The sequence below is a fragment of the Podarcis raffonei genome, chromosome Z, assembly GCF_027172205.1.
Source record: "Podarcis raffonei isolate rPodRaf1 chromosome Z, rPodRaf1.pri, whole genome shotgun sequence".
NCBI lineage: Eukaryota > Metazoa > Chordata > Lepidosauria > Squamata > Lacertidae > Podarcis > Podarcis raffonei.
In genome coordinates, this window is record NC_070621.1 from 8555701 (window position 1) to 8571310 (window position 15610).

The following is a 15610-nucleotide window of genomic DNA, read 5'->3' on the forward strand; positions in this document are numbered from 1 at the left end:
GAAGCTGAAAGGATGCCAGTACAGGTGATTGGTTGGTTTTCCCCCAAGTTTGATTTTTTTGAAAATTTCTGACTTAAACCAGGAGTTGGAAAGAGTAGCAGTGTGCCTCTGAGTACCAGTTCTTGGGAATCACAAGTTGGGGAATGGGCTGTTGTGCTCAGGTCCTGCTAGTGGGATTCCAATAAGCATCCAGGCAACCACTGTGATAACAGGATGCTGGACTAGATGGGCCCTTGGCCTGATCCGGCAGGGCTCTTCTCATGTGTTTATGTCAACGGAGGGAAACTTCTAATCCATAATGTTTTCTGGTGCTTCTTTGTTAGCCATTGCTGTATTTTTTTTATGATGGCCTGCTTCCTTGTTTCACTGGCACAGGTCACATTGATGCTACTCCCTACTGCAGTGGACGGGGAAACTACAGTAATGATGTCTGTGGCTGCATCTGTGAACCTGGTTGGAAGGGCCCCAACTGCTCTGAACCAGAATGCCCCCAGAATTGCAACAACAGAGGGCAATGTGTCAATGGCAAGTGCATTTGTGATGAAGGCTTCACAGGGGAGGACTGTGGGCAACTGACATGTCCTGGGGACTGCAATGACCAAGGCAAATGTGTTGATGGCAAGTGTGTGTGTTTTGATGGCTACGCCGGGGAGGACTGTAGCCAGGAAGTTTGCTTGGTGCCATGCAGTGAGAATGGGAAATGCGTCAATGGGCAGTGCATCTGTACAGAAGGCTTCAGTGGGACAGACTGCAGCCAATCCCTGTGCCTCAATAACTGCAATAACCGTGGGCGCTGTGTGGAGGAGGAGTGTGAGTGTGACGAAGGTTACACTGGAGAAGATTGCAGTGAGCTTATTTGCCCCAACGACTGCTACGACCGTGGCCGTTGCGTTAATGGGACCTGCTATTGCGACGCTGGGTTCACTGGAGAAGATTGTGGGGAAATGACTTGTCCCAGCAACTGCCATGGGAATGGTCGTTGTGACAAGGGTTCATGTGTATGCTATGAAGGGTTCATGGGGGATGACTGCGCCGACCGGAGGTGCCCCAAAGACTGCAACAAACGCGGCCGTTGCATTAATGGACAATGTGTGTGCCATGCGGGTTTCCTGGGCCTTGACTGTGGAGAAGTGAGATGCCCCAGTGACTGCAACAACCATGGTCGCTGTGTGAATGGCCAGTGTGTGTGCAATGAACAGTACATGGGGGATGACTGCAGTGAACTGCGGTGCCCCAATGACTGCAACAACCGTGGCCGCTGCATCAAGGGGCAGTGTGAGTGTGATGAGAGGTTTATGGGGGATGACTGCGGAGACTTGAAATGCCCTAATGACTGCCACAACCATGGAAGGTGTATCAATGGGCAGTGCGTGTGCAACGAGGGCTTTGTGGGTGAGGACTGTGGGCAGCTGCAGTGCCCCAATGACTGCAACGACCGGGGACGCTGTGTCAATGGCAAGTGTGTGTGTGATGACGCCTTCACTGGGGTGGACTGCAGTGAACTGCGGTGCCCAAAAGACTGCAACAGGCATGGTCGCTGCATCAATGGCCAGTGTGTGTGTGATGAGGGCTACACAGGGGAGGATTGTGCTGAAAGGACCTGCCCCAATGACTGCAACAACCGTGGGCGCTGCATCGATGGTGTGTGTGTTTGCAATGAAGGCTTTGTTGGGGATGACTGCCGAGAACTGGCCTGTGTGAACAACTGCAGTGGCCGAGGCCGTTGCATGAACGGGCAGTGTGTTTGTGAAGAGGGCTTCACCGGGGTAGACTGCAGCCAACTGCAGTGCCCCAAAGACTGCAACAATCAAGGGCACTGCATCAACGGAGTGTGCATATGCGACGAGGGATACCAGGGACAAGATTGCAGTGAGCAGTCCTGCCCCAACAACTGCAACGATCTTGGGCGCTGTGTCAACGGACAGTGTGTCTGTGAAGAAGGTTATGTAGGGGATGACTGTTCTGATGGTAAGTACCACCCAAACAGTTACCATTATGTGCATGGGCTCCCAGTGGGAGGCAAGGCAGTTGCCCACATGGATGAATCACCATTCTCAGCAATCTTTTATTTATTTGTTTTTTATTTATGAAATTTTAACAGCTTTTGTGCACACATTGTACTGTATTCATCACTTCTTTTCCAAAGACTTCCTAATCCATCTCTCTGTGGCATACTATGGAAATCTTGATCTGCTGCATATCCTCACATTTTACCCATTATCATTTCAAGACTTCCTTTTTGATGTTATCTGCTACTCATATGTTAACTCCTACTTGTAGGTTAAATTGTATATTATACCCTGTAAGATAATCTCCAAAACACCTCCACTCTTTTCTTATCTTTAACTCATCCTTATTCCTTAGTTTTGCCATCATGGTTACTAATTCTATGCATTCTATCCATTTGTTCTGCCAAATTTCCTTTGTGGGTATCCCTTCTTCTTGTCTTTTTTTTTTTTTTTTTTTTTTTTTTTGCATGTACTATTCTAGCTGCAGTGGTTGCATACAAAAAAATATTGAGTGCCTTTTTTGTAATGTCATCACCTATTATCTCTAATAGAAAGGCCTCTGGTATTTGGGGAAATGTGAGTTTGAGAATCTGTTTTTAATTCTGTGTGGATAATTTACATGAGCATATTTGCATGACCACCACGTATGGATCAGGGTTCCCTCCACTTCGTGGCACTTCCAGCATAAATTAGACCCTTTTAAATACATTTTCACTAATTTTTCTGGGTGTCAAGTACCACCGGTACATAATCTTTTGTAGGTTTACTTAATATGTTGTAAGCAATATCTATGGCCCATTTTGTCGTTGGCCCATTTTGCCCCACACTTTCTAGGCAGAGGTCTGCACTTTAAAGTTCCAAGCCTGAGTACTCTTTCTTTTCCTCCCCAGAGCTTTCCCTATGAAAACCTGCTCTTTAAAACTGAAGTGCAATGAAAAGCAATTTGGGTTTTCTGTGAATTTCCGTTTCCTCCAATTCAGCTGTAAAGAGCAGGTTTTTTGTGGGGAAAGCTCAGGAGCAACAACAACAAAAAGAGCACTTTAAAACACAAGCTTTAAAGCATGGAGGGGAAGTAAGAGAAGGCTAGAGTGAAGAGAAAAACAACCTCCTCTCAGCACCCTAAACAAGCTGTGTTTTCAAGAGTCTCTGAGGGAAGCTGTTACAGTTTAAAGTGCTATGATACTGTTCTAAATGCATAGTGCAGATGGCTTCAAAGTTAGAAACGAGCTAAAGGTTCAGCACAAACATTTAATAGAGAGCTCTTTTAACTGTACTATGTTGAACAGCAGGGTATGGGTAGCATTTTCCCCTCTAAAAACAACAAGCAATATGAAATCCAGGTTCTAGCGTACATAGGGTGCTGGTGGGAGCCATCAGAACCCTGATTCCCCACCTCCAGTCCAAAATGACTACCCTGATCATGCAGCCTAGCCCTTAGCAGGGCAAATGATCTGTGTCTCAGTTTTAAAAACACATGCCATTTGATTCTCTGCCATAGTACATGTTTTTATTTTATCTTTTAATTTCTCTTGTTAGTATTGCCTCCAAAAGATCTGACAGTTACAGCTGTGACTGACAAGACTGTCAACCTGGAATGGAAGAATGAAAATGTGGTCACTGAATACCTCATCACCTACATCCCTACCGGAACTGGTGGCTTAGACTTTGAGTTCAGAGTGCCTGGGAACCATACGTCAGCCACCATCCGAGAGCTGGAGCCTGGTGTGGAATACTTCATCCGTGTTTTTGCCATCCTGAAGAACAAGAAGAGCATCCCAATTAGTGCCCGTGTAGCCACTTGTAAGTACATTAAAGCCCAGCTGAGCCGTTCAACTAACTTGCTTGTCTACAAAACACTTACCTTCCTGTAAAATCAGGATGGAATACATGGGTGCACTGCTGTTTGCTTCTATGTTATTGTTTCTATGTTATGAGCCCAGATGTAATTAAGTGGGTACTAGTTGGGGCAACCATCATTTCCCCTGGTTCAGAAATCCTTTCTCCAATACTAGCCAAGTGCAAAACACATCTTATTTAGAAAAGGAGGCTGGTCCAGTAAGGTGAATGGGGCCTGACACTGCCCTGCCAGCTCTCACTTGCCTACCTTTTTTACTTAGGACCAGCCCAGAGGGTAGAACTGCCTATCAGCTTCTTCCTCCTAATTCTCTGTGTTGCCCCTTGCAGAACCAAGCAGGAAGGCACTTCATCAGAAAGCCAAACCTGAGTGAAGGCAATGCTCTTACTCTGGAATGACAACATGTAGGCAAAGGGGGGAAATGGGCCAAGGAGCAGAGCATGAAAAGATTTAAGCCATTTTTACAGCCCCCCCCCTCCTGCCCTGTTGATATTTTCACCCCCTCCCATTGCAAGAATCTCCTGATCTCATGTTTTCAGAAAAGAGGGGGTGGAAACTGCTCTTCTCTTCCGCTCCTGACTGCCTGCCTGACTCTGTGTGTGGAGAGAGTCTTATCTATGTAGTTACTAGATGGCTGAGTGGGAGCTGTAACACTCATGCAAGCCAGAAGTTCTTTAGTTTGCAGTAGCTATTAGAAATAAAAGAAGTTACAGTGGTGCCTCGCAAGACGAAATTAATTCGTTCTGCAAGTTTTTTCTTCTTGCGAGTTTTTCGTCTTGCGAAGCACGGTTTCCCATAGGAATGCATTGAAAATCAATCAATGCGTTCCTATGGAGACCATCCGGGGACAGAGGGGAAGCACCGCGTGCCTTCCCCTCTGTCCCCGGACCTGTTTAAAGCAAGGGAAGGGGCAGCGGAGAGAATCGCTTCTCCCCGTTGCCGCCCCTTGGTTCAAAAGGGGTCCGGGGAGAGAGGGGAAGGCGCGCGCGCCTTCCCCTCTGTCCCCGTAGATTGCGGGGCTGGCAACGGGGAGAAGCAATCTTCTCCCCGCCGCCCCTTGCTTCAAAAGAGGTCCTGGGACAGCGGGGAAGACGCGCTGCGCTTCCCCGCTATCCCCGGAGCTTGCGGGGCAAGCTTCGTTTTGCGAAGCAAGCCCATAGGGAAATGCGTCTTGCGAAGCGGCTAAGAAAACTCCTTCATCTAGCGAGTTTTTCATCTTCCGAGGCGTTCGTCTTGCGGGGTACGACTGTATGCTTCACAGCTAGCTTCCGCGTTATTTATTCTCTGCTGAGTCTGGTGCTCACAATGCACAGTTGTGAGTCCAGTGCACTGAGACCTGCTTTCCAGAACTGGAAGGTCTCTGAAAGTGCTCCAGTTGCCTAGCCCAGTCGGGGCAGAACCAGTTATTGAGCCCAGTCGCTGACATCGGTTGAAAGGCATACTGACATGCCCCATCCCACATTGCAAACAGGAATGTGGCTCTTTGCAACCTTCCAATGAGTTGATGGATTTGGAGGAACTGCTTTGTTTCAGTCCTAAATCCTGGGCCTTCCTCAAGAATGACAGGGAAAAGATTTGATAGTGTGTTCCCAGTATGTCAGATTTCTTCTTTGTAGCTTACTGGCTTTCAAGTAGTGTTCCAGCATATAGTGTTGGGGGTATTTCTATATATATATTTAATGAATATGGTTTGAATGCTGAAGCCATGCCTCATGCATCTGCTTTCTGCTATTGCTTTCCAGATTTGCCTGCTCCAGATGGCTTGAAGTTCAAATCTATTAAAGAGACATCAGTGGAGGTGGAGTGGGACCCCCTGGACATCCCATTCAGTGGATGGGAGATTGTTTTTAACAGCCTGGTAAGAAAAGATATGACCTATAGTGGGTCCCTTGTGATGTGAAGGGTCCTGGTTACATTTATTGCTTCTTTAAATTCCAATTGTTTAACTTATGCATTGCAGAAGGAGGAAGACAATGTGGGAATCAGGAACAGTCTAAAGAAGCCTCAAACATCGTATTTGCAACCAGGCTTGGCACCAGGACAACAATATAATGTGTCTCTTTATGTTGTGAAGAATCAAACCAGAGGACCTGGCCTCTCCAGGGTAATAACAACAAGTAAGTAGCAACTGAATGTGATCAGCCTCCAGGTGACTGTGCCAGTTATTAGTCTGACTATTTAATGAGTTGCTTCTCTTGTTTGTTGCAAGAAGAAAATAGATACCCTGGGAAGGTGAGCAAGCAGCAATGCTGAGAGAAGCTGGAATGGATGGCATTTGCAGTGGATGACTGTAGCAACTGTCAAAACTGATAGTTGCTGCAATCTTCAAGAGGCTTCTGACCAAACAAAGGATGAGCAAGGTCATCAACAAAAGCATAATGAAGTACTCTATATCCAAACCACAAGCATTATCACTGGAGAACATTTTAACACTAAAGACTACTTAGTTGATTTGAATCTATTTTTCCCAATAGAGACTGCAATTGCAGAATACTGAAAAATCAGTGCTCTTTCCATAGTGAGAAAATGAGATGCCAAGGTGTGACAGCAAACACTAGAGCCTTTGCTGTGAAAGGGAAGGGAGAAAGCAAACCAGTCAAACCAACCTCTTCCTCTTAACTTCCACTGCTGGAAAAGGGCCCATGCAAGAAGAGCTCCTTCTTCTCACCAGACACCCTGCCCCTCAACAGCTGCAGAACACTCCAGATAGCCCAACTCAAACTTGGGCAATATGAGACTGTCTTTATCTGACTCAGTCAAAGCCTTAGCCTGCCCAAAAGCAGTTCATTTTAGAATTCAGGAGTTGGATAACTGGTGTATAATCTTATTTAAAGGGCCTGTTACTTTTTCTGTGCACATTGGTGTCTTCTGCGCAGCAAAGTTTCAAGCTGGGGGAAGTCATGGGAGTTGAAACCTTTCTCACATGTCCTCCCTCCTCACCTCCACAATGTAACGGGCAGCAATTGGAAAGATAATTTGCTTCTCAGAACTGCAGTCACCTAACCTCTCACATAGGTGGACACGGGTGGCGCTGTGGATTAAACCACAGAGCCTAGGGCTTGCCGATCGAAAGGTCGGTGGTTCGAATCCCCGCAACACGGTGAGCTCTCATTGTTCGATCCCAGCTCCTGCCAACCTAGCAGTTCGAAAGCACATCAAAGTGCAAGAAGATAAATAGGTACCGCTCCGGCGGGAAGGTAAACAGTGTTTCCGTGCACTGTTCTGGTTCACCAGAAGTGGCTTAGTCATGCTGGCCACATGACGCAGAAGCTGCACGCCGGCTCCCTTTGCCAATAAAGTGAGATGAGCGCCACAACCCCAGAGTCTTCTGCGACTGGACCTAACAGTCTGGGGTCCCTTTACCTTTAACCTCTCACATAGTGTGGGCTGCATCTAACAGGATGGCTACTCATTTCATAGTGGGGAGGAGGCCTAATTGAAAGGCAAGGGCTGGGGGCCCACTGACAGCCTCCTTCAAGATGCCCCACAAGAACTGGGAGCCAACACTGTTGGAGAGACTAGTGACATAATATTGAAACACATTGGGATAGGAAAAGGAAGAATACAATGGAACTGTGGAGGATGTAGAGTCATCCATTAAAAAAACTATCTCTCTGTATTTCTGTTGGGTCACCTTCCTGCTGTGTCTAGATTCTTACAGCAGTAAAGAGGAACAATAAAGGCACTTTATGTCACTGCAGTTCTCGTTGCTGCTGCAAAAAGAATATGGATTTCCCCAGAGGGTTAGTGAGTGGGCAGCAGTACTGAAGGGGGGGGGGGCTCTCTGCATGTGCCTGTAGCAACTGTCAGATTGAATAGCTGCTCACCACATGTGGAAAACAATTTATGAAGTTTTATTAGATACAGTACAGAGAAAATTAGAAAATGTGGTAAATTAACTAGCCAACTAATTAATTAATTAAATGAAAATGAAGACTGTTTTGAGATGGAGATGTATGGTCTCTGCACACCCCCACCCCAGATAATTTTTGCAATTCATTCAAATTTATTTTTGAACCCTTTAAAAAGCCTATTCATCAAGGAGTTGTGTGGTATGCAAATATTCTAAATCCCTGTCTCATCCTTTTTCGTACTCAACAGAGCTTGATGCCCCCAGCCAGATCGAGGCAAATGATGTTACAGACACTACAGCACTGATCACATGGTTTAAACCATTGGCTGAGATTGATGGTATTGAGCTGACTTTTGGGCCCAAGGATGTCCCAGGGGACCGAACAACCATCGACCTCTCAAAGGATGATAGCCAATACTCTATTGGGAATCTGAAACCACATACCGAATATGAGGTGACCCTAGTGTCCCGACGTGGGGATATGGAGAGTGACCCTGTGACGGAAACCTTTGTCACAGGTAATAAGTGGTCAGAGTTCTCCTTCCTACTTACCTACCTACCTACCTACCATGGTTTCCAGTGTGGCAGCGATGGATGCAATGGTGTCCTTGAATTATAACTTTGGTGCCAATAGACCCACTGAGCTCCCTCTCACTCAATGCCCTTTTAGTCATGAGGTGGTGAGGAATTTACTTTTTTTCATCCCTTGAGAACTGCATAGAGCTGGGGGAGGAAGTTGGAAGACAGACACACTTTCCCACTTCCCTTTTCAGCTCTATGTGCTTGTCAGGTCTTGTATTAATTGTACTGGATCTGACTTTCTCCCAGATCACTTGGCAAAGCAAAGTTTATGAGCAGAGCAAACTGGTAAACCATAAGCTACAAGTTGGGACCAGGCTGGTCTTCTCTTGCTGGAGTTCTTGCCTGAATAGCAGCTGATGACTTTTGCTTCTTTGGCCAATGGTTGGGACCAGAGTGTTCTTTTCCATTACCTGCTTCTACAGTTCCAGTTCAAGAACTCCAACAGCTAGTTGGAACAGGGTGTCCTTTTCTGGCAAAGCAGCAGCAGCTGCTTCAGCCAATGGATGAGTCCAGGCTAGTCCCTTTCTTGCCATGACATTCTTCCTGGGAGACAGGGGGAACAGCCCCCCAGTGGGCCTTGGTCTATTGGCTGATTGCAGAGGCCAGTGCATGTTGCCCTTGAGCTCTGCTAGCTCAGAGCAGACTTCTACTATGCACTAAATCCATTCCTTTTAAAACTATCTACTTTCAGATAATTGATTCAATCCTTTTTTTTTACTTTTCTGACAACAAATACCTGCCTTGTAACCATGGTGCACTGCAGAACATTATGGAGCAGTCCATGGGACACATTCAGTGTACTAGTTAAGCCTTTGAGCATCACTATTGCTCCACATGAACTTCAGATGTGCACCAAAGCTCACCCAAAGCACATCTGCAGAAACACTTCTCTGGAAATGCTTGGGAGTACTGGGAACACTGGTGTGCCACCACATTGAGGAATCTCTTGAGAATCTTCTGAGGAACACCAAGGCACCCTGGGATTTAATCCAAAAACTACTGCTCTATCACAAGGGTGGGGAACTTGTAGTCCTGCAGTCTGCAGATGTTGCTGAATGCCAATCCTTTTCAGCACCAACCAACATGGCTAATGGTTAGTGTTCACTGGGATTGTAGTGTAGCAACACTTAAAGGGCCACAGGTTTCCTATCTATGCTGACATACCAAGGTTGAAAGTATTGGGTTGTATCCAAATAGGTTCTACTCAGGGTAGACCAACTGAAATGAATGAACCTGTTAGTCATGTCCATTAATGCCAATGAGTCTACTGTGAGTAGGCTTGGCATTGGCAGAAACCACTTGGCAGAAACCACTGTGCTGTTAGAAAGAGATAGTTCATAAATGCTGAACCAAATCTGAACAGAGCAGAAGGAAGTTTGCCCGTCACTAATGGGGAACATGTCCTAACATTTGTTAAGCCCAAAGCTTCCCCTGCAGTTCTGCATACACTTTGCTAACAGTTAACCACCTTCCTTCTTCTGCCCAGAACTGGATGCTCCAAAAAATCTGAAACACCTGTCTCAGACAGACAGCACCATTACCCTGGAATGGAAGAACAGCCAAGCAACACCGGAAGCTTACCGAATTAAGTATGCCCCCATTTCTGGTGGAGATCATGCTGAAGTCACAGTACCCAGAAGTGACCAAGCCACAACCAAAGCTACACTCACAGGTATGGCTCACCTGAAAGGTAGTCAAGTTACTGTTGGACCAAATGTCTATATAAGTTCAAGCTTGAATTGCATTCTTAAGACTACAAATCTTATCATGCAGGGCTAGTTATAAGATTACAAATCCTATCATGCTGTGGCATTCACAATTTGTTAATCTTTTTTACTAAACATAATTAAGAAGGGGACAAATTTTTGACTGACACAGAGATGGCAAAACATATATGTTTAATATAAAAGATAAATAATTGCACTTTTAAAATCTTCACAACTAAGATTTTATTCCTATGAAAATGTATACTTGTTTAATATATTAATTGACTGGTTTAAGAACATATAATTAATTGAAACTTCTTTAATCAAATGGCAACATGAATAAAAAGCTATTTCTGTTGTTGCTGTTGTTGTTTAGGTCTCAGGCCAGGAACAGAATATGGCATTGGAGTGACAGCTGTGAAGCAGGACAAAGAGAGCTCTCCTTCCACTATTAATGCTGGAACTGGTAGGAAAATGTCTCATCTTCTTTATAATAGGAAACAAATTGCCTGCCAGGAACCCCGGGGCTGTGGATTGTATGTGTAGCCAGGCTTCAGTGCCCTCTTCAGACACAGAAAGGAGTAGCAGCAGTGATCAACTAGCAGTACAAAGCCTTTGTATTGTCCAGATTCAATATAAATACTTTCTCCATCTTTCCTAGCTTAAGATACTGATGCCTGGGTTCCTGAGCCACAGAATACATTATGCAGGTCTTGATTCAAGTATTGTCACCCAGGGCTGCAGCATGACCCTGACTGTGACAGTCTCCATTAAACACTCAGTATTACAGGAGTAATGAAGCTTTTCCAGCTCAAGGGATGCTTCCCCTCAGGGGCATCCCTTTTAGAGATGCACGCTAGTAGTGAGTGTGGCCAGAGGCAAAAAGTAGGCTCCATTCCAGCTTTGCAGAAGTGAGAGGTTTCTAAACACACACATACCTTTCAACATCCTCCATCCAGGGAAGAAAGGGGAATAATCACAATTCAATGTCACATACAATTCAGGCAAAAGCACTTGAAAAAGTCACAAGGCAGTGCTGCTGAGAGATGGGCGTTGAGGAGAAGATATGGCCTGGGGAGGAGTCCATGGCCTGGCGGGGGGGAGTCCTGTGGGCTGGATAGAGAGGCTTGGAGGGCCACATTTGGCCCCTGGGCCCTAGAAAAATAAGGGGAGCCAGTGAAAACAGGAATCATTCTAAGTATTATTATCATTTATTTTTTCTCTAATGGGCTGGCAGTTAGTGAGACCATCACCACAGCCCACTTAAACCAGGACTTGCGTGTATAGCTGGGGTTCCCTTCTTGTGATATTGGTTTCCAAAACTTGTAGACAGACCTCTTTGAAACCCACATTTTCCCCATTTGTATGTAACCCTGAGCCAAATAGTGGTATGGTGCAAATAAGCAAATGTGCAGTTTTCCAGAGAGGAGATCATGGCTGCCTTACACCTCCCTGCTCACTTTGCTGCTATGCTTAGCTAAACTGTGGTTTGGCTTAGAGGGTCATTCAAACCTGGGCTTGTGCTTTAACTCTCTCCACAAGCTGTAAACTATAGAGCAAACCTGTCTGTTTGGAGAGAGCTAAATCCTGGCTCAAAGCTTGGATGACATGCTGAGGCAAACCATGGCTTAGTTTGGCACAGCACAGCACCAAAATGGCTGGGGAGAAGCAAATTGGCTTCATTCTCCTGTCAGGGAGCCTACGTGTTTGCTTATTACATACAAACCAGGCCAGTGTTTTTGTTGGATGCAGTGTGCATTCACATAGGAAGTGCTAAATTACCTTGGGCACCAGGTGAATGAACATTCAGAATATCCCACATACTTTCACAAATGATATTTCTGCACTCTTAAGAGTACAACTCACATTATCTAGATTAGAACCAATACCTTTCTCAATACAAAGGGGACTACAGAGCACAAAGCTCCCAGGACTGAACTAGACCAGTGATTTCAAAAAATGGATAAATATCGTGCCAACGTTCTGCGGATATATGTACATTTCAAAATTGCAGAGAGAGCTTGCTAGGCTCTGTCATGCATAAAGCCACGTAAATTTGGAGCACACAGCACTCTTTCCTCCTGTATCAGCAAATTTCTAACTGGCACTCTGCCTGTCCTGGAATAGAGAGGGGAGTCAGAAAACTGGTATGTGGGCAGGGCTGTTTTACCTCCCTCTTGAAGCCACTTCTGAAGAGGACATTGGCATGGACTAAAAAGTTTCTTTCAAATCACTAATAGTGGTGGTCAACCAGTGGTTGTCACTAGGCCAGGTCTGAACTGCAGGCTATCTGCTCACCACTGTATCTTATATTGGGAAATGTGTCCCAAAAGCACATACAAAATTGCAGCCAAGCAACAGGATCTATCTGAGCGTTTGCAGAGGCAATGCTGTTTGAGCAACTAACAACTTCATCATAGGGCAGGGATGGAGAACCCTTTTCAGCCTGAGGGCCACATTCCCTTCTGAGCAACCTTTTGAGGGCCACAGGTCTATGGAGTCAGGGCCAGATACAGAAGTGTGTTGAACAGCACATGTAAATGCCACCATTATACAGTTTCTAGACACACATACCCCTCCATCTCCTCCATGTAGGCAGTCTGATAATTGCATTATTAGAGTTCAAGGAAGACACATTTTCACCAGGCAGAAAGAGTCAAGGAGTTTGTGAAGCAAGACTAGTGAGGGGTGTGCCCTGGGAAGTATCCCAATCTTGAGGGTCGGAGAGAGAGGTCTTGAGGGCTGTGTTCAGATCTCCAGCCTGAGGTTTCCCAAACCTGCCAAAGGGGATTCAAAAATTTTAAAAGAATGGTATTACTCTTTGAATATCCATGGGATTGTTACACTGAAGAGGATAAATACTTTCTGCTGCCCTTGAAGTCAGGACTAGATGTAATGTGTTTAAGGGTATGATCACATTAGCTGCTTAAAATGCACTGAGGTCATTTTGCCCTTGCTGCAATTCAAACGTTGGTGACATGGCTGAGATGGCAATGAGGGGGGTGTCAAAACCTGTCCCCCCACTGCATGGGCCTGGATACCTGGCCACAATGCTGCCCACCACAGAAGGTGAGCGGACTTGTACCATACTGTTCACTTTGGGGGGGGGGGGTATCTGTACCCAACATGCATTACATTTTTTGCTTCCACACCCCTGCAACCCCAACAACCCTTTTGCGACCCTTTCAGTAATATAGGAGGAAACATCTCTTAAGCAATACAGTACCAAATGTTTGGGAATCTTCCAATAACAGTTCTCAGTAGAAGGAGACTCAACCTCTCTCTGCACTTTTTACACAGCTTGTAGTCCAGAAGAACAGGATCAACAGAATATACTGCTCCAGCTCCACCCAAACACAATTGTTCATTAACTGAGTCTTGTTAAATAGATTGGTCTACATGGCCCAAAATGGTCCCCCAACTCTACAATTCTCTTATTTCTCTTTGCACACAGATCTGGATCGTCCCAAGGACTTGGAAATCACTGATCCTACTGAGACAACTCTCACTTTGCGGTGGAAAATACCCCGGGCTAAAATTGATCGCTATCGCCTTACTTACATGACCCCTGATGGGAGGAAGAATGAAATGGAGATTCCTGCCGATAGCACGTCTCACATCCTAAGGTCCCTAGATGCTGGGACGGAGTACACCATCAACCTTGTGGCAGAGAAGGGCAGGCACAAGAGCAAGCCTGCAACAGTGGTTGGCTCTACTGGTACGTGCCTTTGTGTTTGCATCTCTCCAAATAGGTTCTTGGATTGCACAATGGTTTACGGCTCATGGCTGAGGGCCTGAAGCCAATAGCCCCTTGGCTCTGACCCTTCAGTTCATGCCTCCAACCAAATTGTAGGCTTAAATTCCTATGGGGTGTGGGTACAGCAGACAAAAAAAAAAAAAGACAGGCAGCCCATAATATGCCTTTTCTGCAATCAGCCCCACTTCCCTCTTGCTCCAACTTATGTTTGCATATTTTAATGTTTCTAGAGTTCCAGTGGGCAGGCACATGAGCAGGAAATATGCTTTGAGCCCTGTAACATGCCTCTTTTGCAAAGGATGGAACCAGGACACTGTGCGGTTATTTGCATGGTGATGCAAGTTGCCACATAAATAGTCTTCTAGATTGACTTGGGACAGGTTAGGGACAGACTGAACTTAGCCCTATTCACACCTAAAATTTAAAGCACTATGATACAACTTTAAATAGATACTTTAAAAACAATCTGGGAACTGTAATTCATTATGGGTGCTGACATTTCTTAGGAGACCCCCCCAGTCCCCTTGCAGAGCTACAGTTTCTAGAGTGGTTTAACAATCAACCTCTCTTCACTGGGAAGTCTGGGACTGGTAGCTTTGGGGGAAGCTATGACTGTTTAACATGGTGCTATAGTGCTCTAAATGTATGATGTGAATATGGCCCTTGTCATGCAAAAGCTCATTCACTGGGAGAGAAACCATCAAAGGCATAAGCTTACATCTGATTAATGCTTGCAGCCATAAATATGATAACAGCGTCTTCTTTCTAGGAAAGAACTTTTCAGGAATGAGTTTCCCAGCCAGCCACTCCAAGTCTTTAGCTCCAGTTTTGGTGGTCTGTGCGGCTAAAGAAGTAACAAGATCAAAGTTTCCTTCTGTACATATTTACAAGATGTGCATTGATATTCAGATTAGTGTCTGGATGTTAATGAAATCCCCATTGTTCCTTTTATGTTTCAGCAATAAAAAATAGAGTTCTTTGATGGTGGGGGACTGGCATGGGCAGATCATTAACACCATATGGAAGGTTTTTTCTTCACCTCTATAGTCCCATCTGGTTTTGAGAACCCAGGACAGTGAAATGCAGATGTTCCCCAAATTAGCACATGCTCCAGATTTCCCCCATTTAGGTATTGAGTACTTAGGGACCACAAGGAAGGGAAAGGGCTTTCTTCTAGATTCTCATATCCAATACTGATCATTTGAAAATTTCAAGGCAGACAGTTTCTTTTAACCATCTGCCAAGGCAAAATTCTAAAAAATGCACATGCTATAAATAACTGGAATCTCTCTGCATGAAATAAATTATTGGGTACGTAAAGGTCTATTGTGGAAAGGGATGGTGGGAAGGTATTCATTGCTCTCATCTTGCCTAGTTTTATCTGTCAACTTCTATATGAGGAAGGTCCAGATTCTGAGGGGTATTCCCATTCCTGCTCAGTGGTAGGGCACCTGATTTGCATGCAGAAGACTGTAGATTCAACCCCTGGTGTCTCTAGCTAGGGCTGGGAGAGACTCCTGCCTGAAGTCCTGGACAGCCACTGCCAGTGTAAACTATACCGAGCTAGATTGAGCAATTGTACAAGGCAGCTTCCTATCTTCCAGGGGAAAGGGCTGTAGCTCTGTGGTAGACCACATGCTTTGCATGTAGAAATTCCCAGGTTCAATCCCCCAGAATTTCCAGGTAGGGCTATAAGAAACTCTGGCCTGAAACTCTGGAGAACTGTTGCCAGTCAGTGAGTTGTATTGAACTGGGAGCACGCCCATTTAGATCAAGGAATCCAAGTTAGTCATGCTCATTAATTACAGTAGGTCTACTCTGAATAGGACTTACATTGGTCACAACCCT

At 45.4% G+C, this 15610-nt stretch overlaps 1 protein-coding gene across 3 annotated transcripts in view; it reads left to right on the forward strand.

The window, feature by feature from the left end:
- Nucleotides 1–15610, forward strand: part of TNC (tenascin C) — an 83826-nt gene that overhangs the window by 32363 nt on the left and 35853 nt on the right. For all 3 annotated transcript variants that reach the window (XM_053373405.1, XM_053373403.1, XM_053373404.1), the window contains exons 3-10: nucleotides 376–1968; nucleotides 3546–3809; nucleotides 5607–5722; nucleotides 5825–5981; nucleotides 7966–8235; nucleotides 9786–9971; nucleotides 10382–10471; nucleotides 13460–13723. In XM_053373405.1, the coding sequence (XP_053229380.1) occupies nucleotides 376–1968; nucleotides 3546–3809; nucleotides 5607–5722; nucleotides 5825–5981; nucleotides 7966–8235; nucleotides 9786–9971; nucleotides 10382–10471; nucleotides 13460–13723 (2940 nt within the window). The remainder of the gene's footprint in view (nucleotides 1–375; nucleotides 1969–3545; nucleotides 3810–5606; nucleotides 5723–5824; nucleotides 5982–7965; nucleotides 8236–9785; nucleotides 9972–10381; nucleotides 10472–13459; nucleotides 13724–15610) is intronic.